The 27,507-nt window shown below is 40.6% G+C and overlaps 1 protein-coding gene across 3 annotated transcripts in view; it reads left to right on the forward strand.

Annotated features, from left to right (window-relative positions):
- LOC103362975 (transmembrane and coiled-coil domains protein 1) overlaps positions 1–27,507 on the forward strand; it is a 48,355-nt gene that overhangs the window by 7,110 nt on the left and 13,738 nt on the right. Inside the window, exons 3-4 of one of the 3 annotated variants that reach the window (XM_008289532.1) lie at positions 2,870–2,915; positions 3,963–4,249. In XM_008289532.1, the coding sequence (XP_008287754.1) occupies positions 3,989–4,249 (261 nt within the window). In that variant the 5' untranslated portion in view covers positions 2,870–2,915; positions 3,963–3,988. Of the gene's footprint in view, positions 1–2,869; positions 2,916–3,425; positions 4,250–7,334; positions 7,396–27,507 lie in introns of those variants that run through there. The other 2 variants (XM_008289531.1, XM_008289534.1) reach the window with 2 other exon arrangements.

Raw genomic sequence — 27,507 nt, forward strand, 5'->3', positions numbered from 1 at the left:
TGTTTGAGCTGTAACTCTCCCCTTAATCCCCTTTTCAATAATCACCTTTGATTGTCTCCTTTGTTCAATAATCATAATGGATGTAATTTTAGAACACTTTGCCAAAGTAACCTTTGTGGCTTAATTAAGCTGCAGCTGTTTTCTATCCCGTGAGCTTAAATTGATTTTTACAGGAGTTCATTGCAATATTGTAATTTGTCAAACACTATGTTAAACAAACAAGATGATTATTTTTACACACTGTCTTTGTTTTATTAAGTTTAATATTGGATCTGTATCTATCAATTAGTTGTTAGCTGTATGCTCTGTTGAGCTTTTTCTCCATGTTTCTAGTGTAGCTGGCCAAAGACAATAACAGTGGGATTACAGTTGAATGGAATGAGACACAGGGTTATGGACAAGGGTGTTTGTGTGTGTATTTATATGAGGGACTGAGTGAGGGTGACAGAGTTCCAGAGAGGCTGTTGTCCATGTGGTCATTTGTCATTTACCTTTGACAACACTGAGAAATTTCTGAGAAACGTGCTGACTCACAGAGGCTGCCGACCCCGGCTGTCACCGACAATAATCACTGATAATCATTGATCTACTTCTGTGGTGGACAGAACTTAAATAGACCAAAGTAGATCCTTTCACTAGCATGATGATGCACTACCCTGTGCAATGGAAAAAGATGACAGATGTCTTGCTCTTGACATTATTTAAAAATGAGTTCATCACAATGTTTCCACTTGCTTTTAAAAGCATCTATTGTTATTATCAGCTATGTGCATTATTTTCTCGGATAAGACAATAAAACAAACTCCTAGCACACAGAAAAATACTAGATGAGACATTGCCAGCTGTGCAGTCTTTTGTAGTCTGGTGTTATTATACTGTCTGAACAGCATGATGCCGTGAAATAAAGTAGTTGTAGTCAGAACAGAACAATTGTCATTACACATCCATCTGGTGTTTGTTCTCGTTGCGTCATCGGTTTATCATCATGTCAGTGGATCACCATGACTTGCTTAAACTGAACAAAGATACAGGCATACATATCAAGTTTGACAATAAATCATTGTCCTCTAAAGGCTTGTAAAAGAGGATTTAGTTTTAAATATAAAACTGCAGGCAATCAAGAAAACATCCAATCCAGCATTGGGATCAGCCTAGGGATGAAGGAGGGGATTTACTGACACAGAGGGAGGGATGGGTACCGGGGTCGGGACAGGACTTCAGGTTCAGCTTCAGCTTTAGGACAGGATTAACTTAGGTTTACCCCTACTCACCAGCTCTGAAACAGCAGCACAGTGTTTCATCGTAATGAGCCACATTTCACTGTCACTTACTATGTTAGTGGATTGTGTATGCATCCATCCATCATCAAGTGTTGACTTGATTACGTTACAGGTTTATGCATGACTAGTTTCCCTTTATGAGATGCTCCTCGACTGCATAGCTTGGTCACATATCGTCATATGCTTCAGTATCTGCCAGCATGACTCTCTTTATTTTTTTCAACAGTAAACAAAAGTCGAGTAAAGGTTATATTTTACCACCAATTTGTGTTCATGAAGGCATCTCACAAAAGAAAACACTGACAACTGAATGTCTTCAGTCAGTGAAGAAAGAAATACACAGTTACGTTAAATAGTAAAAATATTTTTGCATTGCACTGAGCTTCGTGGTATTAACATCTACACACTTATTTGTAAATGTATTTTCATGTTCCATAAACAAGCAGATTGCATTTATATTTATTATATAAAATTATTCCCCAGTTGAGATCTGTCAGTGCCAAGTTGAAGCTGTGTTAATATTAACATAAAAGGCACAATTATCAACGCAGTATCTTCATAGCTGCAGGCAGCAGCTAGCTAGAAGGTGACTGAACTGAACCCGTTCAATACTTTCCCCCTCTCCCTGGCAGGCAACAGTCGCATTTAACTGATTGGCACCACCATATAACTCAGCCTCTGAATTAAGCACATCAGTACCTGCTGGCCCGAATTTGTCAGTTGAACAGAAAAGATTAGATAAGACCAGATTTAAGATTCGCTTGTGCAAAAAAAAAGTCAAAGCTGCTATGTGAATGTGTATATCTGTATGCTTTCCTTGGCTGCAATATGCTACCTGCAAGTAGCCTTATGCTCATTCCCTTTCAGTCTGTTATGAGATGTCTGTGAGTGCATGTGCCTGTCTGTCCAACTTTGTGTTATTCTTTATGATCCGACTGCGTCGCTGAAGGAATATAGTTTGAGTATGTAACTGTCCCTCCCCAGGGTTCTGAATGTTCCTGCCTCGCTTGTTTTGCTGCCCTCGATGGGAGCAGCTATTGATGCTGCAGGGAGGCTCAGGCTGACTGCGTGCCTGTCTGTGGGTCCATCTATGAGGTGATTACTTTTCCACCAATAAGGTTGCTTCATGAGGAGGACAACTTCTATTTTGTCAGGTGTCTACTCTGTTGGTGGAGTCTCTGAGTTAAATTCAGTCAGGCAGTGTGCAAGGCTGCAGGAGGTGATCATGCACTTTATGTCCGTGGCATTGCACTGTTGGTTGTTACGAGTGTGGAAACCTTTGTCTCTTGATACTGCTGCAGAATAGGGAAGGGATGCCTGTGGGAATATTAAATGAGCTCCTGAAGGAAGACACACACATGCAAACATACACAAAGTTGTGCTACCCAGTATCACACATGTCCTGTTCAATATGCCCTGCATGTTCACAGCTGACATCTGATCTTTGATTGGAATCAGGAAGAGGTGCTCTATTGCTTGAGTATGTTGAGGACTGTGAGTGCAGCTGAGAGGGAAGTTTAGAATCTTAAAAATAATTCTGTTTTTAATTGTTTTTTTGGTATTCTTCCATCTATCCACCTCCCTCTCAGGTAATCCAGAAGAGTGACTCACACTAGGATGACAGTTGGGCTGATGGTAGGTGGGTTTTGTTTTTTCTGATGTGAGTCATCTTTTTTCCTTTCTCACTCCTCTATTCCTTTACATATCCCTTTTTGTTCGTTTCTGACTGCATCCCTCTCTGGGCAGTATATTTTCTTAGCCTTCACATACCTGCTTACTTTGAAATCAGTTTGTGCTTCTTTTTGTGATATTTGTTTGATATTAGATTGCCTGGATCCAGTTTGTTTTCCTGTATTACTTGTATTTTATAATCAGTCATTAGCATGTTTGAATGCTGAATGAATCAGATTTTTTTTCCAACTTTCATGAAATTTTAAATATACAAATGGCCATAAGTGGAAGTGGAAAAAGTGATTGTCACTGGATCTAGGCAGCATCCCAGCCTCTCATAATCCATCTCCTTTCTCTCTGTGTTAGACCAGCATGACTACTTGTTCCTGAATGAAAGATGCATGCTCCTTCTTTGGATCCATCCCTCTGACTGCCAATGTGCCGATCCAACCCTCCATCACAGTCCAGTCTCCACTGTTTTCTTCTGTACTCCACTGTTTTGTAGTCTTCTCTCCCTTAGTCATTGACCTGGTCTGACCCTCTGCATGCCTGACAGATAGAGAGGGAAGCGTTAGCAGACTCTTTAATTGGACACTTCCTCCCTGCTATTCATGAGGTGTCAGCGGGACCATATGCAGCAGGGGGACAACAGTCAAAGGGAGCCAGAGGGGGTGGGACCCAGTTCAGGTCCTGGAGCTAGAAGAGTGACAGGGAGGTTACAAGGCCCAGGGTTGAAGAGGGCCTCGTCCCAGTCAGAGCACCCTTCCTTCAGTAAGATGAGCCAAAACGCCAGGGAAAGCATGGGGGTTCTTGGCCAGGGCTTGAAACAGCTGTTCCAGCATCAGCGTAAACGCCTCTCCCTGTCTCGCTCCACCATCACCTCCTCATCTTCTTCCTCGTCTTCCTCTGTGGTGTCAGCAGGTGGCACCTCCACCTCTGCCCCCGAGGACGCCCTGGGCTCCTGCTGTCCTGACTCTGACCACCTATCTGCTCCTGTGGTTCTTCCTGCAGCTGGCCAGGGCTCAGCCGCCACGGCCATGATGAGGCGTGGGACCAGCCTGCAGAGCCGGCGCAGTAAGGGGTCCGGATCAGGGTCTGGGAGTGGGGACCGCGATCCTCTCCTAAGGGGTAGCCCCCAGGCCCCGCACCGCCGCTACACTCATGACCCGCAGCAGCATATCAGCCGCCCACGCTCCTCCTCCACCACCGACACAACACCCAGCAGCCCGGCCCCCGGATACGCTGGTGGCGATGTGGTGCTGTCATCAGGGTACCAGTCGACAGAGGAGACCGACAGGGTAAGTGACAGCAGCCATTAATCATTATCATGACACAGGTTGATCGATGTGTCTCTTTTCCCCTTTTGCTGGTGTCAGGTCTTGTTTGTCAGTGAACTGTCAATCAAAAGCTGAGGTTCACCTTGGTGCTGATGTAAAATTCCCTGTGGTTTCAGCCGTGATTGCAAAGACAGGGCCTGCTGTCATTGCTACTGTCTAAATTTTCCCTTTGCTGACTAATTTCCAAGGAAAAGATGTTTTTTAATTGCCAAAACAGCATCAAGCCATATATAAAATTTGCTAACAAATAAATGACACAAAATGCACCTGAAGACACAACCAATACATAACAGTGTAGCCTGTATTAATAGGTTTGTTATTTTTTAAAATTTGACTTAAACAAGTAATGAGGGGGTCCGTATGAACATAACAATGGGTTTTGCTTGTTCTAATCATTCCTGCTGATAATACAGCCTTGAAGTTTTCTAACATGCTTCCAGTGAAAGTGATACCAGTCTTTGCTCTGTGCAGAAATGCGTTTCACTGCCTGCCTGAAGCGAATGTGAGCAATTGGTAGTTGCAGCTCAGACAAATGAATACAAAATCCTGCAAAATTACTGCTTAGCTTTTAAAAACTTTTATTCGTGTTGAACTACAACTCAGCATGGAGTTACAGTCCAGCCAAACAAGTCAGCCCAATCCTCATAATAACTTTTCAAACTTTTACGAACTATGGATTTTGTCCCTCATTATTTACACTGGTAGTGCATAAGACAGGGATCTATTTCAATGTACATGTAGGTACCAAACTATTATTTTAAGACAGAGTTGAAAAACTATAGACATATCCTTTGCAAATGACTTTCAGTGTTTGGTTTTGTCCTAGGCTTACAGTAAATGCTGCTATGCACAGTGCGAGTCAAAAGTTTGGGTACACTTATTCATTCAACTGTGTTTCTTTAGCACTGGAGGCATGAAAACTATGAAATAACACATGTGGAAAATATCAAAACACTGTTAAGCTTTGCACATTATTTGGAATATCTTAACCAGCTTTGTGTGGTAGTCACTGGGAAAGGTTTTTAGCTACCAGGTCTGCCTTATCGAAAGTTAACTGTTGGAATTTCTTAATGCGTTTGAGACCTTGTTCGAGACTAGTGTTGCTATACAGTGAAAACCCACTCAACTAAGTGAAGAGAAACATCAGCAGTCCACTATTACTTAAATCATGAAGTTCAGTCAGAACTCTGAAAGTTTCTTCAAGTGCAGTCATAAAAACCATCAAAGCTAGATTGAAACTGGTTCCCACAAGGACCGCCGTAGGAAAGGAAGACCCAGAGGGATAAGTTCATTAGAGCCCAAGAATTCACCAATTAGTAGTTTTTTTGTAGTGTATAAAAAATACATTTGATTGATGTAAAATAGGTTTTTGAACACCATTATGTTTTACTAATTAGGTGTTGTGTATGGCATGCATTTTTGCAGTGTCATACTCGTCTTTTTAAACTTTACCTTAAGTTCTGATTTTTGGTATTTCTGACTACAGTTGATTCTCTTTGCCACCAGAGGTCACTGTCAGATCAGCCAACCTGCTGTGATCGGCACTGGGCTTGGTTCATGTGGAGGTGGTGTTTGCATTATGAGCTCATGTTTGTTGTAGACTAGACTGATCCTTGGGTTAATGAAATAAGCTGTGCCAAGGACCAAATATTAGTGTGTCACAGATAGATGTCTGGCTATCAATCCATTGTGGGTATTAAGTCCAGACCAGTGGGTGTTGATATCCACATTGGGTGACAGCTAAATTTAATAAAGTCCTTCCTCCTTTCTTCATCTGTAAAATCAAGTATCCTTCAGTCCTGTGTGAATGACCTCACCTGGGATGACAGAGCAAGGCTGAGAGCCAGGCATCTGTGCTCCATTAGTCTCGCTGCTGTGATAGACGACCGTCAACCTTTTTGAGGTCTGTTACTTGCCCTTGGCAGAGATTATAACCTGTCTTGCACATCTCTAGCTAACATCATAGCCCTGTCACCACACAGCAACACAGCAATGTCATTAAGGTTACCCAAGCGGTTGCCGTGGTTACCCTGAAACTTGCAGCAAGCTGCCTAGAACTACGCCCTGCTCGGGTTGTCATAGTAACATAGTGGTTGACCTTGGAGGTGTGTGACATCCTCCTGTTAGTGGAGGTTGAGGGTTGCATAGCTTGTTTGAATTTGTGTATCAGTAATGAGGATTGTTCAGTGAATGATCAATTACCTTTATTGATTGTCACCCTTCCTCCTCGTTCTTTCTTTCTTTCTTTCTTTCTTTCTTTCTTTCTTTCTTTCTTTCTTTCTCAACATTTTCCCTCCTGCGCTCCCCTTCCCCTTTCTGTTCCTCTCTCTTTTTTCCTTTCCTGTCCCCCTCCTCTCTCCCTGGAGAGAGTTAATACAGACAGTCATCTGGTCCCTCCTCCTCCTCTCCTGTCTCCCCCTCCTCCCTCTCGATCTCTCCCACCACCTCCTCCTCACTCCACCCTTCGGCTCACTGACAGGAAGCAGGAGGCAACCTTGCCTTGTCCTAGATGAGTGAGAGCTGAGCACGAGCTGTGTGTGAATGTGCTCTCAGTTCTGTGTTCAGAAGAGGATGTGGAGGGGTGTGTACATGTGTGAATGTAGACCTCATTTGTGTCTGTGTTACAGATATTCTGTGTGTGTGCTTCCTGAAAATCATTTGTGCATTGACAACCATGTGGTATGAGCATCTTGTGTGAGCGAGTGTATCTGTGAGAGAAAGAGAGAGCTCAGGGGATCACTGTGAATATGAGTAGAGGGCAACACAGCTGAGCTGTCTTTATCTCCTCGTGCTCTCTCTCCCTTTTTCATCTCCCTCTTTTTTCACCCTCTCTCTCCCCGGTTGTGTTTGCATAGTAGACGAAAGCGGTGTGGACAAGAAATGTGTGTGCACATGAATGTTTGGAGAGTAGGGTAGCGTGTGTGCTTTCAGTATGTGTGTGTGTGTGTATGTGTGTGTGTGTTAATGGTGGAGCGTATTATGTGAGGAAGTGTGTACTTTGGAGAGATATCAGCAGAGAGGAGTAGAACAGGGGATCCAGATGTGGGTCCGTCAGTCAGTCAATCAGGATGGTGCAGCGCTTCAGTCTTCGTAGGCAGTACTCAAAGGTAAGCTTTAAACACACAGCATGTTTTGTCATTAAAAGCATATCTCTTTCTTCCCTTCTCCATGCTGGAGCTCCATTCATAGCTAAAGGCAGAGTTGTGTTAAATTTTCACTGCCTGTGAACCCTTTTATTATCTTTATAATGCTTGCGTGATGCATTGTTCATGCATATCCGTTTTCCTCCTCTTTCTTTCTTTCTTTCTTTCTTTCTTTCTTTCTTTCTTTCTTTCTTTCTTTCTGTCTTTCTTTCTTTCTTTCTTTCTTTCTTTCTTTCTTTCTTTCTTTCTTTCTTTCTTTCTTTCTTTCTTTCTTTCAACACTTTCTTGGATAGCAGCATGTTCTTTTGTAAACAGAGGTTTGCTTTCAAGCTTCCATTCACTTTTAGGTAGTTCAATCCATACTGTAACTGAGTGGTCTGTGTTTGCACTTTATCTCAACTCTTGTTAAACAGTAACTCTTGCTACAGCAGTAAGAGTGGCAGACTATAAGGTGGATTGGAACTGTCACCAAGAGATGTAATTATTTATAAAGATTATGTTTGATTATTGCTGATTTGGGAGTATTTATAGCTCACTTGCAAAAACGTCCTACTTAGCTATGCTGTACACCTGTCCTTGAGTTTGATATATCTATCCCCTGGTGGTAGTGCTGTTAAGAGAGTTGATGGGTTGTGTTAAAACACAGCATTAGGTCTGTTAAGAGCCTGCTGTTATGCAGCTGGTACTCAGCCATTAGGATTAATTACAATTAGCTGCTGATTAATTGATTAACTGACTACACCCTTCCTGCTCATTTTTAACTCCATGCGATAGTGCTGGGAGGCGTTCAGATGCCTGGAAGCATCAACATGCACACATGTGCTGGGCAGACAGATGCACTATCTCACTTTCAGGCAGGAAGGCCTGGACCCAAGGTGGCTGAGTCTGATCTAGTCTGATCTTTTCTCCCCTCTCAGAGAGATGGAGCAATAAAGTGAGAGTAAAAACAGGTAGAAGATGTGAAGGGCTGTAAGGTGCCAAATGTTTAGTGTTAGGATGGATGACTTTAGGACAGGAGATGGTGAGATACAGGGGAGAAGGCTCTGGTGGGATATGAGCTACTGAGTTTAGATGAAACACAAGCCAAGGCTTGAGGCTATACTCCTTTCACACCATACGATTTCTCTGTCTGAGAGACACTGAAACAGTGTTTGTCTTTGGAGATCATAACTTCCTCCAGGGCCTGTCTGCAAATGTTCACTAGCCTTGTCCCCTCCAAAAGCAGGATATAAGGGAAATATCGGAAAGGAAGGGGTTGGATAGATGACCTCTTCTCTTTGCCTCAAGCCACATCTCCACATGCCCACCTGTCTCCCTGCTCATCCTTTGTCTTCTTTTGTCTATCACTGCATTTTGGTTTCCGTGTCAGAGAAAACATGCTTTGTTTTCCTGTAAAATCCTTTCCAAGCTCAAAACAAAATGACTTAATTTTATATATGTATATATATTTACATTTACAGATTAAAACAACAGACAAAAACAAAACAAAACTAAAAACAGCCCATAGAAATGTGGTTTGATGTTAAATGTGTTCATCCTAAAATTGATTTCATTAAAATAACTTTAAGATTTTATTTATTTTGAACTCAGTATCTTATACCATGGAGTACAGATTTACATTACAGTATGTGAAAATGTGCAAAATTTGTCATTACTAATGATAATGTGACTTTAACAATTTGAGTGAAAGTTCCATCCATCCATTATCTATACACCGCTTAATCCTCACTAGGGTTGTAGGGGGGCTGGAGCATATCTCAGTCGATTATGGGCGAATAAGTGAAAAGCTGAGTCCGAAAAATCCATACGTTTTTCAGAATATCTTAGTATTTGCTTCCCTTTTGCTGTAATTGCAGCTGCACTTGTGCTGGCATGGAATCAATGAGAAAATATGATTACTCATATTATTCCAGCACAATATGACAACAATCTAATGTGCTTCTTGAAATATCAGAAATGTTTGACTTTAGTTTTTTATGTGCCCTCCTAAATGTTCAGTGAGGTTGGAGGAAGGTCCAAAACAGTCTGAACGTATTCTTTGGTCTTTAAGTAGTTCTTTAAAGTTTTGGGCTCATTATTCAGTTGCAGTATGAAATATTTTCCTCAGAGATGCAAACTACAGAGTGGAGCATGTCTCTAAGGAATGGAGTGCTACTTCTCCTTGGTCCTGTTGAGGTCACGTCAGTGTAGGTAACCAACTCCAGAGGAGTTAAAAACACCCCCAGAATTGAATATTCCCACCACCATTTTTCACAGTTTGATTTAATATCTTATGGTGTCATCATCCATCCATCCATTATCTATACACCGCTTAATCCTCACTAGGGTCACGGGGGGGCTGGAGCCTATCCCAGCTGACTCAGGGCGAAGGCAGGGGACACCTTGAATTCATCAGTAAAAATGTGAAACTGTAAAATCCCTGTATGTCTTTTTTCCACCCCAAGCATTTGGCCTTGCTTCCTCTCCTGAGCAGTGATTTAGAGATGCTACTTGTCCTCTGAGACCACTTCTAGACAGCCTTCTTTTGACAGCACTTTTGCTAATTGGAGCGTTGTGCTCTTTATTTAGCAAATTCTTTATCTCTGATGAAGTAGCTTTTCTGTCTCTCTCTCTGACCAAAGCCTGATGTATTGATCTTCTGATGATGTGGTCACGTTTGATCGTGCTTTAGCCGCAACTGATTTATTTTCTGCAAAGCATTTAAGCAACATTAACACTGTAAGACTTTTACTTCATTCAGATGAAGTTTTGCTATTGCAGAAAAACAAAACAAAACTGACCTGTATCTGATTTAAAACAACATTTTGAAGTTGCCAAAATCAAAACTGAAAAGCTCAGATTCAATGTGATTTGTGATGTTTACACTGCTATGAAAAAAATGTGTCACATAAGCAAAAAAAAAATCTGCTTTGGCATGCTTTTGCCCACAGTCTAAACATGGGGTGCTAATCACTGCTACCCTAAAAGCCTTTCGTCAGTGATTTTATGCTGAGAAAGTCCCTCTTTGCTTTGTATAACAATTTAACTTCTCCTTACTCTAACACAGTAGGTTTGAGGCTTTGATTTTCACTACCACAGTGCTCCTACACTACTCCTATATGCTCTGCTGCAAACTTCAGACAAGTCTGCATTTATAACAGGTGAAAAATGGTTACAGGTTGGTTTAGTTGAACAAGCCCCTAATCAGTGTATCAAATATACCCAAGTATCATCTAGACACTGCTCTAGTGGAAGGACACAACTTAAGGAAATCTGACCTAGGGACAAATAATTTAGCATCTTGACTTTGATTGCTGAACTATATGTAGTGCAGAATCTTAAATATTGGTTCTTTACTTTACTTCTGTTTTCAAATCCTCAAAATTTCTGATTATTTCCAGGTTCACATGATTTATGATAAATTTGCCCATGAAATATGCCCATAAGGATATGGGCCCAGCAGTGGCAATTTGGCTGAGCTGGAGGTCGAACCCTCAACAGTAATCCAGAGCCTCAACCACTGAGCTACATTAAGAACAACATAATGTGAGATAATGTTATTAAAAAAGAACCACCTCAGAAGCTGGCAAATTCAATTTGATTAATCTGTATAGTTTACTCAGTTATGATTGTGTTGACCTTTGTTATAACTGCATAAAATGGTAGTTGTGGCCTGCATTGTAATCTGACTACAGTATCTGTAAAATATTGATTCTCTTAGCAGAAAACAAAATTCATGTTGTTGAAGTAACTGTGTAAAGGATTAAATAGAGTAATTTCATTCTCAGGGCCAAAGGAGGACTCAAAGTAAAATTTGGCATTTTAAACCTTAGTTCAATGAATGTTTTTCCATGTCTTTCAGTTTCTATAAAGACTGCAACTAACAATTATTTGTACTATTGATCAGTCTGCTGATTATTGTCTTGATTCAGTGTTTGATAGTCCTAAATCTCAAAATATCTAGTTTTTATATGAAGTCAGAGTCAAATAAACGAGAAAAGAGAAAAACAACAAAGGAGCTAGAACAAGCAAATATTTAGCATTTTAACTTTAGAAATCAAAATCGGTTATCAAAACGGTTCCCAATTACTTATTTATGCAACTAAACATTTCATCTGTAGTTTTCTATGTTTTGTATGAAGCACTGGTTTTGTATTGTTGATTTCAACCATGTTTTTACAGTTAATGGCTGTCACAAATATGATTGGTATCTACCAGAGTTTGTTCCTACAAAAACTTTGTTGACGACATAGACTTACTTTCAAAAAGATTTGGCTTTCGTGTGAATTTCTGCCAGTTCTGTTGTTTCTTAAACGAGAAGCGAGGAGAAGTGTCAGTGGGAGGACCTGAACATCACCTGGTCCCCTGAGGCTTGTTCTGTCCCTGCTAGTTTAACGGCCTCATCACTGCGCTCTCATCGTCTCTCACTGCCTCAGGCTATGGGCTGTGTGTTGATGAAAGCGCATGTGACCTTTGCAGCAGGACACCGAGGCTCGTCCTGGAACAATTTAAGTGACACTAAGTTGCAAAAGACAAGCATGAAGTATTGCTATGTCGTATTCACTTACATGCAACCATGCACATGATAACTATCACGTCTTACGAAACCACTGCTGCAGATGCTGCTGCAGAAGCATGCAGTCAAACCCATGTATAATCAAACAGCAGAGTTTCGATTGACTTTCAGCTGAGAGAGCCATGGGGATGATGAAGCATGTGCTCTTAGTCCACCCCGGAGGTGGTGTCATCCCAGTGTGTTTGCTAACCACCAGCCTGGAGCAAATTGTTTTCCAGGCACTGTGTGTGTGCTGCTGTCAGTGCACCATCATGACTCTCTGTGGTTCAGAGTTGTTGACATTAACAAGTAGACCTCATTGCAGTGTAACAGTTAAATAAGGAAGCTGTGTTAAGCCACTAATGGGTTTGGCAGGTCTGTGGTTTGTCATTTGTACTCACTTTCATCAAAGGACAGAAAAGTTGTTCTTCTTAAATGTGTGAATCTCCCTTACCCCCGCCGTTGTTTTTGCCTTCTTAGATACCCTTTAGTTATTTTATATTCCTGTCTTCTCCTAACTCATCTTGTGTCCCTCCTGTCAGACAAATACAATTCTTCTCCTTTGTTCATCTTTTTATATGATGACAAGTGTAAATATTGCTTTCTTTTCTCCTTAGAGCTATAGGTCCACTAAAGAAAGCAGTAATGTGTTTGTGTTGCACTCGATATGAATCATGTAGTGTGAGTTTCTGTGTGGCAGGGAGACTGTCATTGATCACAGAGCAAACACAAGTATCGACTGTGAATTAAATACAATGGATGTCCTGTTCGGTTCCTTTAACCAGCCCTGTTCTCAGCTCTCTTCTTACTTGGTTTTACTTGCTATCAGTGGGTCGAATACATCTTTGTATGTATTTTATGCAATTGTTCAGATGGGCGTCAATTTAAATGTGGTATTGGGCCACCATGACGCCCCAGAACTGCTTTCTAAAGACTCCTGCTCTATTCAAAATAAGCAAATGAGATCTGTGTCATATCATACTGTGCTACAATTGGATGGTTTATGGAGATGGGTTGTAACAGCAGCCAGGTGTCAGAAGCTTGAAGCTGGCTATCTTTGGTCACTAAAGCTTCAAATTCGCTCAACAGCTGACATATCTCACATCACAATCTGCTGTGTGGTCATCATTTTAAACTGACCAAAGATTTAATAACATTTCTATCACGATTGCCAACTTATGTGAGTGAGCCCAGAATCATAAAATTTGTGGAAGCCATAATATGTCTGGCCAAAGTCCTTCATAGGACATGTGGTGACTATGAAGACCATAGCTTATGATTCACAAAACTTTTTTCCCATCAAGCTATTCAACAATTCACAAGTTTTATATGAAACATCTGCATTTGTTCTACAATCATTTAAGTGTTTTCTTCTTTTTGTCACTTGTCTGTATATATTTGTCTTATGCGATACACTGTGCAAGTGAGTGCGTTTGGGACAAAGTCGTACTCCACTTTGTCCAGGATCTATAATCAAGCAGGAGGTTTCCCCGACTGAGCTAGCACCTAAGTCTAAGTCTGTTCTTCATTTATGTGCCCTGCATCCTCATTGGTTTTTCTTGCTGAATAATTTCAGTCTCCACACCCTTTACCTTCTTACCGTTTGTCTCACTTTGTGTCTTAGAGACTGTCTTTCTTTAGCTTCTGCTCTCTTTTTATCGCTCCCCCTCTCATCTGTGTCCAGTGTTCAGTGGAGCCGGGTGCCCATCTCCATGGTAACAGGGTGATGTTCAAAGAGGGCCGAAGCAGCTTTACCCAGCTGAATGCTTGCAGGTTCAATGTCTGATCTCACTGCCACCTCAACAGAATGTCTGGTGCAATAACAGCGTCTTCTAAAATTAGACTCCAATGCATTTTGCCAAATATGTCAACTTTGTGTTAAATGCTGTCTGTTCTAAACCTTGTGGTTAAGCTTTCTCTTTTGTCAATATTTCAAATGCCAGCGCTAGAAAGGAGACATGTTGGAATGTCATCCTATCACTTAGATTTAAGAGCTGAAGAGACATCACTATTTCCTGTTCTGGTGCATGTTTTAAGTCCTCTGAATGATGTACAAAGGCAGTTGTTAATTGACAGTAAAGATATGTTTGTGTTTGACAGTTAACAGACCTCAATGGGAATTTGTCTTCCACTTCAAAGAAAATTAACAAAACAAAAGTCAGTAGATTTACTGTAAATGCTTTATTGTGCTGTGTAGAATCTGGGAGTAGACTTGAGTCAGATCATCCTTTGTATGTAGGCGCACACATTTACGCATCGAGTGCTTGTGTGTGTTTGTGTGTGCTTGAACTCTCCACCCAACTGTTTGTGTTGCCTTTGAAGCATAGCCCCCGCCTGGTTAATTAAGCTGTTGAATATTCATGTCATTATACATATAGGCCAACGCCCTTATCCGGTACTGGCTGCGATTAGCATTCACAGCACCAGCCCACAGTCATGCTAACACACAGCACAGCTTCACAGTTGATGCATAACAAGTATTTTTTTAGATGTGAAATTCTTGTGAAACTACAACTGCAGATAGGATGGTGTGAACAGAAGGACTAAGAAAAGAGCTCAAAAGAGAGGTGGAGGGATGTTTGAAAGATAAATGCAGGTGTGTACATGTATGTGACTGGCTGTGGATCAGCAGGGTGGACAGATTAATGGGGACAGATGGAATAAGATGAAGCTGTGAGGTTAAGGTCATTTTTTCCTCTCAGCCAGTTTTATAGGTTTCTAATCTGGGTCTCAACGGAGAAAGAGTCTGCTGCGGCTCCCTGCCTGTTTCTCTGCTGCTATTAATAGACAGATGTCTGAACCAGTGCTGATCAAGTTCACTTGTCAAGGGTATTTAAATGTATTAATATACTGTACATCTTGAGCCAAAAAAAATAGACCTCTATTATTTTGATTATTTTTACACCCCTTAAGAAGTAGATTGTCTACAATTTTTGGTACAGATGAATTGCATTTATGTAGTCATGTTTATCAAAGGACAGTGCCAGCGGAGTGATTTTCCAAAAAATAACTTTGAACAACTTCAATCATGAATGATTTTTTTGGTTTTCTGTCTGTGCACGAGGTCATGTGCATATATGTGCACATGTCAGCAATGAGTCATTATCGGTCATCCTTTGTGTATTTATTTTTGGCCTGCAGCTGGTCCTTCCTCTTTGGCCTTGTGCATGTAACTTGTGTGACAGTAGTGTGGGCATGCTCGTGCATCTTTGTTGTTTTCTCAGCCGTCTCAAGATTGCCACATACTCGGTCAGTCAGTCACTGACGATGTTCTGGTCAACCTTGACCTACATGTCTGTTCCTCAGACACTGTGCTCTGGCGAGATTCATTTTTAGTGTCTACACTGCTCTCCTTCACAAAACCCAATGTCAGTGTTAGTCTTGAAAATGACTTCCCTGATTCGTGTTGTCAAAATAAACCACCCTGCACGTTTCTGATAAAGTGATGGTTTTGGTTTTCCTCTCCTTACTCGGAGTGACCCAGTAGATTGTTTTCAAAGGGAAATTGCTCATTCTGAGAAAGGGAGACCAAAGAAAACAAACAGACAGACTCAGAGAGGCCATAGTCTGCATCCCTGCCACTCCCTGCTATATCATTTGTGTGACTCTGATGAATTATGGATGAGGCTATAGATCGCTGAGCTCAGCTCTGCTCCACTGACCCACTTAGAACACACATGCACACAATTCAAATCTGATCACAACCTCTTGGGATATAGCCTCATATTTTCTCTCCACTAATAACCAGAACCATTCCTGTCATTCTCATCTGTGTCAGCCAGTAGGAATCTGAGGAATCTTTTATTTTCTCATGGTCCACCTAGCAGAAAGTCTCCTTTCCTGCTAGAAAAAAATTCTTCTGGCTTCCCCAAACAATAGCAAAGTATACGTTTTGTTGGCTGGAAATAATGTAGTTATTTGAGAAAGCCCCATCTGTAATTACAAAGAATTAACAAATACATTTTTTCTGCACAATGATATCCCTTCTTCATCCAGCTTTTTCTTAATTTATTCTCATGATCTCCTGTCTTGAAATTCTATATAACTGCAACAGTTAAACCATTTGCTACATTGACTGTTGCCATTTTCTTCATCTCCTTGACATATCCTTCCTTCCTTCCTTCCTTTCTCCCTCTTCATAGTATTAGGAAGCAGGTCGCCTATATTCCTTGATGTAACTGCTTCATCAGTTCTGAATTATTTTACATAAAGCGCTACATGTCTGTCAGTAGGATTGGTGATAATAATATAAGAATGTGATAGAAAACAGAGGGTTATTGACAGGAAACATGTTAGGAGATGGGAGACCAGACAGAGCAGTAATACTGTGTAGTAAATTGGACATACAGCAGCTGACACACACTGTGTAGCATAGCTCCCCCTGGTGGATTGATACTATAGTTGGTTGTCACATTTTGGTAGTGATATCTAAGCTGACTGTAGTTTGTTGTGATGTTTATTTGTGCAGTTCTCTGCTGTTTTCAGTTTTAACAATTGGGTCCATATCCATCCCAGGAACAGCAGGATGTAATTTACCAAGACTTTTACAGGTGTAATTAGATTAAATGTAGATCTGGGTTTGATGTGGCAGAAAATATGGTGCATCATAAATCAAAAGAAAACTGACTGAGTAGCAGAGTGAAGTAGTGATACCAGGAAAAGCCTATGTGTAGCTAACATAATTATAGTTGTATTCTAGGCACATATGCAAGTTCTCGGACTCTGTTATTGTGGATGGTGGCGGTGATGCATGGATGCTATTAGAGAATTTAATTACGCCCACTGTGACAAGTCCAATGTCTGTTGTGAAGAAGCCAGTTTTCATCCCTAACAATTAACCAGTGCATTTCATGAGTCGGTAGTTCAAAATTAAATGGAAATTACAACGTGATTGGATGCATAGTTTCGGCAGCCTCAGTACATGAGACAGGCACCATTGTTTAGTTAGATAATCCTAAACTGGCAATGAGAGAATACCCTCTAAGATTTCATTAGATAATAGCTGTCAGACAGTGATGAGAACTTGTTATTAGCCAAATGCCACTCCTCATTATTTGCCCTCTTGTTATGAAATCTACTGCTTCCTACTGGACTAATTCACAGCGTGGAGTGAAACAACACTCAGGGCCCTGGCCCATCCAAAAAGTCTTTCAAAGAGGGTAGTGAGGTCAGCATAGGGTCATAATGTGTGGTATGAGAAAAATAAGAAGAAAGCAGACCCAATAATCTTTCAGGGCCCTAAAAGCTGGAACTGTTTGTGCTACATTCTTCATCTTCCTGCTTTTGAATAGGCTGGCAGTGTGTTTGGGCTTACATACTGCCCCATGGTACTCTGAGTATTGTGCAGCATCCAGCTAGACCAACTCTGCACTTTGGGCCAGTGCCCTCTCTGTTTCCATGTTGCATAACCAGGATGGGCTGAGTATAAACAGAAGCAGCTCCAACAAATACCATTCGATAGACAAACATTCTGTATCCCCACGTACCCCCTCTGTTTCCCTTCATGTGCAAACATTGTGTCCCTGCACGTACACACACTTCTTAACTGTACATTTACACCTAGTCTCAGCCATGAACTGCCTCTCACATAAAACATTGCACAGTCACACGCAAAGAGGTAAAGGAAAAGCAAAAAAGCCAGGTGGTAGTTGTAGACCACAATGGACTTTGAAGATCATATGATAGCAATAGGGATTAATATTCATGTTATGACTGCTGCTTGTACAGAGTGGGACAAAAATGACCTTAAAATTACCCCAAACCTATCATCATCATTTTTGTGACGCAATTTGTTGTTAGTCGCTGGTCGACATAAACACAAATATCACAATGTCTGTAATAAACTGCCAAAAAATAAGCGCAGAAACTTTGTTAGACTAGCTCTGCTGGAAACAAACTGGCATGCTATGTATATTTAGTTTTCAAATATCTTCTTGCTACAGAGGTATTAGATTCACTGTTAAAGACTCAAACATTAAAATGCATCTCAGCAAAACCTCATATTGTACATGTGTATATTTTCACAAACACTAACCTGTAACCTGTTGCACTCACCACTGATCAGCTGAAAAATTTGTCTTCTAAGTACTTCCTTAGCAAAAAAGTAATTCCACTGAAAGAAACGTGATTCTGTAAAGAAGAAACAAATCAGATTTCTCAAAATCTCTGACTTTATCTATCTTCATGGCTTGATACAAAAAGCAATAAGTGAGACAATGTTTTGATTTGGGTGAACCCACATTTCCAACACAGTAGTATTTAAAATAAAGATGCAGACATGATTACTTGCCTGACATAGAAGGCTATTCACAATTGTCTTGTTTCCAGACAGGACATGAAAACACAGAACAGTTTGGATTGTTTTTATTGTTATTTGTTTGTTTTCCTTCCTGCCTGGCTCTTGTAAATGCCAACATTGGAGTTGGCTGCTAAGATGTTTCACGCTCTCTGACCTCGCCTGTCATAATGGCCCCTGTGTATAAAGTGCTCAGTGGTTTATGTAACTGCTAATAGGGTCATTGATTACACTGACGTGAAGACTAGAGACGGTTGGACAGCCAGGGTTGCAAAGTGAGCTTCTTTTTATGGGGAAGGTATTGTCCAGAAAGGCCTGAGCCCCAAGTCATGGTTGTCTCCTCTTTTAAGCTTGAATTACCATCAGTCCGTGCAGACAAAGCTCTCGCTCTTCTGCCTTTACGTAACCTCTCACACCCCCAAACCATGGCACAGTATAACCCAACTTAGAATCACATGGAGGGGGACTGTGGAGTTGGGACAGTGGAACAATGTTTTGGCAAATTCTGCACAAAGATACATAATTTTAGGGAAAAAATTGAAAGAACAATACCATGATGTCCCAATTGTAATTGACCTGACCCCTAATTCGGTTCAAGTTGTATGTTTAGCCTCACTTTTTGTATGGCTCTCTGTTCATCATACTTACTCAATTCATTCTTTCTCCAATCCTAGCCCCAGTTACATCAGAACCAGTCTCTTCCTTGTCTCTTCAGGATTCTTCCAGAACTTTCTGGCTGTATACCACCAACTTGGCTAGAGTTCAGCACTCGGCTCTGTCCTCTGAATGACAATGATTATGTATTACTATTCCTCTCTCCACTGGCTGAGGAAATATCTCCAAGTTGTTCCCTATGCCTTTGTGGACTCAACAGTTAGGGCATTGTCCATTCAAAATGTACAGTATTTCTGTTGTCACACCAGAAAAAACTTGTGAAGCCATAATTTGGTGTAAAACATCTGTGTTGTGTTGGCACAAAAGTGCAATACCTTTAAAACAGTCACATTTTTACCAGGGTGAAGAAATGGTGGAAGTAATATTCCCTAAAAACGACCATTGACAATTGTACTTTCTCCACTGGTGCTTTAAACAGGGATTTTAGCAGGAATATTACACGACTGCTCTGGATTGGCCACATATATATCACCAGTTCAGCAGGTCTTGTTATCCCCTTAACTCATGCATAAATGCAATTGTGTGAGAGAGAAAGACATGTATTGTGATGTATTCATCACATTGGGTCATTGTATTGTATGCAAGGTACATCTGTCTCAAAACTATTAAATGAGATTCCACATGAGCAACTCAACAGAGGTTTTTTTACTGACCTTGTTTGCACAGATTTTCTGGATATTCTCACACCCTCTCAAGTACAGCTTCTTGTATTTTCAATGCTACCTAAGTTACAACACATGGCGATACTACTGTTCAACTCACAACTCACATGTATCTCTTAGCAAATTTCTTCATTCTGATGTTCAGTGAAGAATAAAACAAGAAAACTTGAGATACAATTAATGATATGCACATGTGTTAAATGATGTTTCTGACAGCGTATTTCTGTCTTCATTTCTTCATTTTATGTGGTTGTCATGCCCATTTAGGCTTTGTGGTATAGTGGCAACAAGAAGTATTTGCAGAAAATGTCAGCATTTTATGGCATTAGACAACAAAATCTACAATTAAAAAGTTGTATAATTTCAAAGAATTCCACAATTGCTCAGCAAAATATTTCACAAAAAGAAGTTTGTTAGACAAACAAAAAAAAAAAACAAAACAATCCAGGTCAAAAGGAAGACAAATATGTAATTGGGCCCTCGATGTTTCAATATTTGTTTTGCCATCCTTTAGTTTGCAGAACAGCTTGACATGTGGGCATGAAATCAACCAGCTTCTGTAATAGTTGTGAAAGTTTCCTCTGTTTTTCAGCCAGCAGTGCTTTCAGTTTATCCACCGGAGTATCGATTAGCGGATCTTCTTTTTTTTTCCTAAAAAGGGATCCCATAGGTGCTTTACTGGATTTAGGTCAATACCCTGGGAAGGTCATTGTGAGACATAGATTTTTTTTCTTTCATCTGGTGGCTGGTAGCTTTAGATCATTACCCTGCTGCAACATTCCTGTGTACACTTCAGAGTTCATGATTCCGTCAATAAATACAAGTTCACCTGTACCACAGTCAGAAGAACAGCTACTGACTTTGAGGTTCCCTCCTCTGTGCTTTACCCTCAGTGCAGCTTGTTTTGTGTTCCTCCTCATGGAGGTTGAATTTGGGGTCATCTGAAAATAGCAGATATCTGCAAAAGCTTCTGTGCATGTTCTTTTCCAAATTTAATCCAAGCTGTCTTTTTCTTTGAGCTTATGAATTGTTTCCACCGTATCTCTTTACTTATACATGTTGCTCCTATTTCTGAGGGTCTGTAAACTGAGTTGCTGTTTCTCTCTTGCTTTTCTCAATTTTAATCGCAGTTAATCAGTCCAGTCCGCTACTGGTTATAGGTCTGCCTGTGTGCTTTATTTTATCAGTCACAAGTCCTCTATTTTTGAACATTTTGACAATATGTCTAACTGTTGAGGACGGAAGATTGAGTTTCTTGCTGATCTTGTGAACAGAGGGGCCTTCTTTGTGCAAGCAAATAACACTTGAGCTTTTCTCTGAGCTCGCTTCACTTTTCTTTGCCATTTTTGCAGTTACTTTTAGCAAACCAGTGTAGGATTCTTTATAGTGGATGTATAAAATCAGTTGTCCCTAAATCAGCACAGTTGACCCTAACAGGGTAACAGCAGGTGTAGTTACTACATACAGTCGTCCTCAAGTTTATTTATACCCTCTCATTAAAGAAGGAAAAAAATGCTGTCACTGAAATAAGTTGAAATTGAAAAAAGTAGTAATAAATAAAAAAATAATGAAAATCATGACATTGCTTTTGAATTGTGGTTCAACAGAAATATAAACAAACAAACAAAAAAAACAAGCATGATGGGAGCCATAAACTAATATTTTGTTGAACAACCCTTTGAGGCAATCACTGCAATCAAGTGTTTTCTGTAATTTTGAATCAGACTTCTGCACCTGTTGACAGGTGTTTTGATTTTGGTCCACTTGCTCATCAGCAAAGTGCTCTAATTTGTCCAGGACACTTTTGTTTGTTTTTTTTTAATTATTTTTTTCAACCACAATTCAAAAGCAATGACTTATTTCACTAAATTATAATTTAGCATTTTTTAAAATTTATTATTACTTTTTTCAGTTTCTAGTTATTTGAGTGACTATTGTGAATTTTGCCTTTTCTTTAATGGAAGGGTATGAATAAATTTGAGGACGTCTGTATATGACATTAACCTCCAAGTTTGACAATGAGAACTTGTCAAATCCTGTCTATTTAAAGCATTATGTTCATGCTTGTTCAAGCAACAACCTAAGATATTTATTGTAACAAAAAATATTTGTTTAGAGTTGTGATAAAGCTTGTTTTCTATGTGTTAAATACCAGTTTATCTGACATTTTATGAAGTAGCCCTATTAATCTGTAGTGTAAAGCTACTTTAACTGTCCAAATACTTTTGGGACCACTCTTTAGATTTCTTAAACTCTGACACACATTGCAATGATACATCATCCTTCTGTTACAGTCTCAGTTAACATGTATCTAGAATTCATTTCTGTGCATGTAAACAACACATGAGTAAGCCACAGCTGTTCTTTTTGCCCCCTACATTTGACCAGCTAATGTAGCGCTAATGAAGTAAAACTACCCCTGACGCCAGCATCTCTTTTCTGGGTTTTTTTTTTTTTTCCCCCCCGAGTATCAGTCGCTTGTCAAGACGTGAGCACTCCCCCCCTCTGTGATTTTGTCATTGCAGAGCCACTCTGCTATTTGAAGTATGTTACTAATGCTACCAGAGAACGTGTAAAGCAGTCGAGTCACCCTGAGAGCCTGGGTATTCCTGGACAGACAGGAGTTGCTGGGGGCCGTATAACCTCCACAGGAGGCTTTGACCTCAGGGTATATAGACGCTGAGAGCAGGGCAGAGAATGTGTGTTAGTCATTCATGTCTGAAAGGAACCTGTTACACAGAAAGTCCAGTGTGGGATTCCCGTAAGTGATTATAGATGGACAGTTTAGTCACTTGTAAGAAGATTTGTTCCTGTATGCCGTGCATTTACTGACAGTCTCAGTACATACAGTCAGAGCAGATTGTGTCTGCTGTTCCTACTTAGTCTTGTTATAACATAGATTTTTAGTAAGACGAGATTCACCCTTCACTAAATAAAAATAAAACACAGATCATTAATTTGTGTTTACTACGTCCAGTAGTTCAAGTTGTTAAATGGATTGGCTAAGGTAGCTGACAGAGCTGCCACTACCGCTGCCTTATTGATGTTTTTTGCTACCTACAATTCATTGGGATTTCGTTACACAGAGTGTTCCTTGCAATTTAACTGTTATTATATTCAGTACTAATTAGAACATTTATTTTAGTAGTGTTACTTAATTCAGTAAATTGCCATTTTGAAACTGGTTTGTAGGTACTTGCAATTTAGAAAGAACTTTATGTACAAACTTGATGGTGGAGTTACGAATAGCTGGTGCATCCCAAGTGAGGTGCATGCATGTCTGTGAGTGAGACTGGATTTCTTTGAAATCCCTCTTCAGTTGTGCATTTAACCCCTAAAAACTCATCTCTATAATCAAAGTTACATATTTTAAATTTCCTTCCATGAAAATATTCCCTTCCTGCTATAAAATGGCACAGATGTAAAGGCCAATTCATGCTTTCTGCATCTGTGTGTCCTCAAGGGTATACATGACCTAAATTTCATCATCCACCCAAGTGCGTATGGGTCAATGCAAACCTCTGTAGAAGTCCGCATGCAGCCCAAAATTTGTGACCATGCGTATTGTTTGCACTACAAGCATGATGACTGCGCATGTACTAGAAAAACAGATGGTGCTTGGAATGCTTGTTATGAGGAGAGACTGTACAAAGATATTCAATGTCATCCCCACCTTCTAAAGCCTCTAAAAGTCTATGTCCACCCACTGTGCTTGACGTACCTCTGGAATAATCACGATGCTACAACCCGGTCTGTAATGAACTGCTATATCCAGTAACAAGTGCTAAGTTACAACCAGCCTTTTAGATCCATGCATGGGATCCCAATGTGTTTTTCTGTGGCTGATAGGAGCAGCAATGTGACTGTCAGTAGCAGACCACCAGTTTTTTCTCTAGAATGTGTAGATGTACTTAGTCCCTGAAAATCCACTTACCTCTACCTACTGACGGCATGACTCTGCTGACACACTGTAAAACTACTCTATGCCACACAATGGAAAGTTGTAATATTGGAAGAATTTAACCATACTTGCTAAAACTATATTGTGATTCTGAAGACGAATAATGACATGGAAAGCCCCACCCTGATGGGATTGACAGGACTGGTGCTTTAGGCTGTTTCTGCAAGAATCCATATTTTTGAGGATACCATTGATACAATGCTGTTTCAAGGTGGGAATGTTCAGCCAGGATGTTAACTGCTTATTTTCAGAATCAGAATCAGAAATACTTTATTGATCCCCGAGGGGGAAATTGCTTCACAATATATGCTCACAATATATCTTCTAACATATAAAAAACACCAAATGGACATGCTAACAAAATAAAAAAATCTTGATTTTCACCATAGGGGAAACTATCAAAGTAAATATTTAAATCAGAATGTATGGTGTAATGAAATAAAGGTAATATTCAGGCACTTTGTTGATATGCAGCTTTAGATGAACTGACTGACTGAGTTGAGACTTGAAACCACAGATGCTACAATGTGTCCCTTTCATTCAGTACTGGGATCAAACCTACACATCACGTTTCCATTTGAGCAAGTGAGGTGTGTTCTTATATAAGCAGCCTTTTCCCTAAATCCTACCCTCTTTTGCCCGGTCCCCTATCTCCTCCCACTCTCTCATTAAAGCCTGTATTCTTGCCCTCTTCTCCTCCTCCCTCCTGTCGGCTTCTGCACAGAGGTCTTTAGTAGCCATTGTTCTGCCTTACCCCTATCACCCCCTACCTGCTTTGCCTTTTCTCTCTAATTGGTTTGTGGATTGTTGGACGTAATGGCTCAAAATCACAAGCTCATACTTTTGTGGGAGCACTTAAATGTGAATTTGTGTTTTTAGTGACCTGAAATTGAGATTATAATTTCCACTGGATTATGGTTGAAGTGAGTACCTTTAATTCCACCTGACAATTTACTAACAAGCAATTTTGCGCGTTAATAAAAGTTGTGACCCTACGCTTATGAATATTAGCATTGTAGTGCTGTTTCATCACTAAGCACGTAATGCAGTGACACAGTTATAGGTCACAGTCATGTGTGCACACATACGCACAGTTTTGAATAGCAGCTTTGTATACATCATATGACTGTTTAATCTGTGTAATCTGGGCTGTTTCCTCCTTTTTTTCTCCACCTTAAACTTAAAGTGTCTACTTCTTTGCATCTGTGCATTTCTGTTATACAACCTCTGTAAAAAAAAAAAAAACAACAAAAAAAACATTCTACTTTAAGAAAAAAAAAAAAAAAACAACAAAAAAAACATTCTACTTTAAGCACAGTTGAGCTTGTTCAGTCTGTGTAATTGGTCAGCAGAAACATTTGGCCCAGCCCTGTTTGTGAGTGCACACAGGCAGCGGAAGGTGATTCATTACAGAATGATCACTCTGGAAACTGATTGGCTACGACAATCAAACTGTGTGATAATTAAAAGGAGGGAGTGGAAGATTTTTCTTCCTTTCCTTCTGCTTGAGCTAACCACTGTTTTGGCGCTGAACTGGCCTAGAAACTCCTACAGAAGAAAAGCCCCCCCTCCTCACTCCCTCCTGCCATGAAGCTTTCTCACAGCCCCTCTCTCCTTTGCTCCCTCTCTCGCTCTGTCTCCCTCTCAGTGACAGCTCCTGGTGGGCTCTCTTTTTCCTGTCTGCTCCCTTGCTCCCCTCACATCCGTCCTTGGGGTCTCTGCCTGTTTTCTCCCTCTGAGGATTTTATGCCCGATGGACTCTTTGAACACTTAACTTCACAGTAAACTCTTTCTTCTTTTACTCCTGCCTGCATCCAACCCGGCGAAGCTTCCTGCGATTAGCCGCCTCTGCTCTGTCACCATCGAAACAGGCATCAGACAGGTTCTTTGCTCCAGAGTCGTCCTTCTTCGTCCACTACTGCACGCTGTCGGTGGGAGTTGTGCTTATCGAAGCGCATATGTGTGGGTTCCTTAGGTTCTCTGACTGTGCGGAGCGTGTGTTTGCACTGAAGCGTGATCATGGGCTTTGAGGAGCTGCTGCTCTGTGAACTAGCAGCACAACACTTTGTAGACTCTGTGGCTATCAGTAGTCATGGTTCACTGCTGGAGATCCTGAGCACTCCATGGATTCAGGGTATTCAATCAAGCCAATAGTAATTCCTAAGAGTTTCTGCTTCTTTATTAAGTGGGGTCTTGTCCAGTGGACTTCGAGTTAAGTGGACTTTGTTTGGAAGAAGTGTCCTGAGTGATGAGTGCTCTGCTAGGGCCGTGCTCCTCTCCTTTCCTCTTATTGAGGTTGTCTCCCAAGAGACACACAAACAGATAAACAAACCCTACAAAACTCCAGTCCAAGCTGCACGCATGCGTCTCTCCGCCATGGAGGTCATCCTCAACCTGGTGACCGCTGACACCTCTCCACTTCCTAGCCCCACCACAGTGAGTCTCCACCTGTATTTACTGTGTCAGTGTGTGTTCTTTTCCATTATGTTTTAGCGGATTTGACTTGTTTTACTCACTTTCTTTGTGTTTAAGACAAACCTGAATCCAATATATATATATATATATATATATGTTGGCATTCATATGGTTCTTATACGGCTACTCACCCGGTAAAATAGTTGTGTCGTATGTACTGGAACTAAATATGCAGCTGTGTTGAAATCATTAAAGATGTTTCAGAAACTTTGAAGCCATAAAATCTCTTGTTCCGATAAGGATTTTTATCTGAAACTCCTGCTGGGATAGTAGAACCCTAGAAAAGCCTCTCTTGTTTTTTGTTTTTTTTTCCTCTTTTTATCACATCTACACTCTCAGTTGCTAATATGTTTTCTGTTTTTGCATGCAGACATGACGGGCTTTTCGCTCATGCTTTGAATTCTTTAGGAAATGCACTGGCAGGCATTAGCAATGTGTGTGTGTGTGTGCGCCTATCATTTGTGCGTGATTATTAGTGCAACTTTGTGTTGTGTGGTAATTCCCAAGTGCATGTGTTGAGTAAACTGCCCCTCGTCCAGCATCACATGGAGTTATGTAATTTGCCATATCTGGTGAATGGGGTTCATTGTTGCCTCATTGGATCCCCTTAAAGGAAACAAAAAGCGGATTTTCATTAAAAACATCTCTTTCGTGTCAGTTTCAACACCACTTAATTTGTCTTGGCTCGGTGGGGGCTGAAACCATGATGGCATGACATGTAGTAGTAGAAAATAGGTTTGTGCTTAGATATGGCAGAGATTTGTCAGATCCAATAATGTTTTAAATAATCAAATAATGATAAATAAGTGCAGCTACACACTCTGTGGACCCACATACACTTCACCGCATGCCCACATCAAACATCCTCTACCGTCCTAACCACACCCTGTCTATCACAGACAGATAAATTGTAGTCGGTTATGACAGATAACCTCTGGATCACTCATTGTTGTCATGCTGTTGCTATGACAACTATGTTCACTTTCGGATCCCTTGATGGCAGGGTTAAAGATCAGATCAACTAATCAGGAGTGTGAAGTTCAGTCAGACACAGATGATTGCCTCTGATGCAGAGTGAGCGATAAAGTCAGTCAGGTATAGAAGGTATAAATAGAAAGGAGTCAGCTGTAGTATGCAAAATGACTGTTGGAGATGGATGACACAGCTTTAACCATACACCTAAAAAGTTGCTTTCTTATGGCCACCATGTATCCAAATTCCTATACCGCATGGATATTGGACTCTGCAGATAAGTGGACCTGCCTCCGATGGCTAAAACTCGCTGATCTGCCTTGACATATAAGCGCAGCACCTTTTCCATATTTCAGAGGGTGCTGTAATAGGAGAAGTGTGGAGCAGAACAGATTTCTCAGAAAGAAACCTGAAGTTACAGTATCCTCCAAGTATCACTCTTTCATCTTGGCACGTGAAACCGCTGCTTCACAGGAAACACAAGCTGACATCACAGTAAGCT

The sequence above is a fragment of the Stegastes partitus genome, unplaced genomic scaffold, assembly GCF_000690725.1.
Source record: "Stegastes partitus isolate 25-593 unplaced genomic scaffold, Stegastes_partitus-1.0.2 Scaffold620, whole genome shotgun sequence".
Taxonomy (NCBI): domain Eukaryota; kingdom Metazoa; phylum Chordata; class Actinopteri; family Pomacentridae; genus Stegastes; species Stegastes partitus.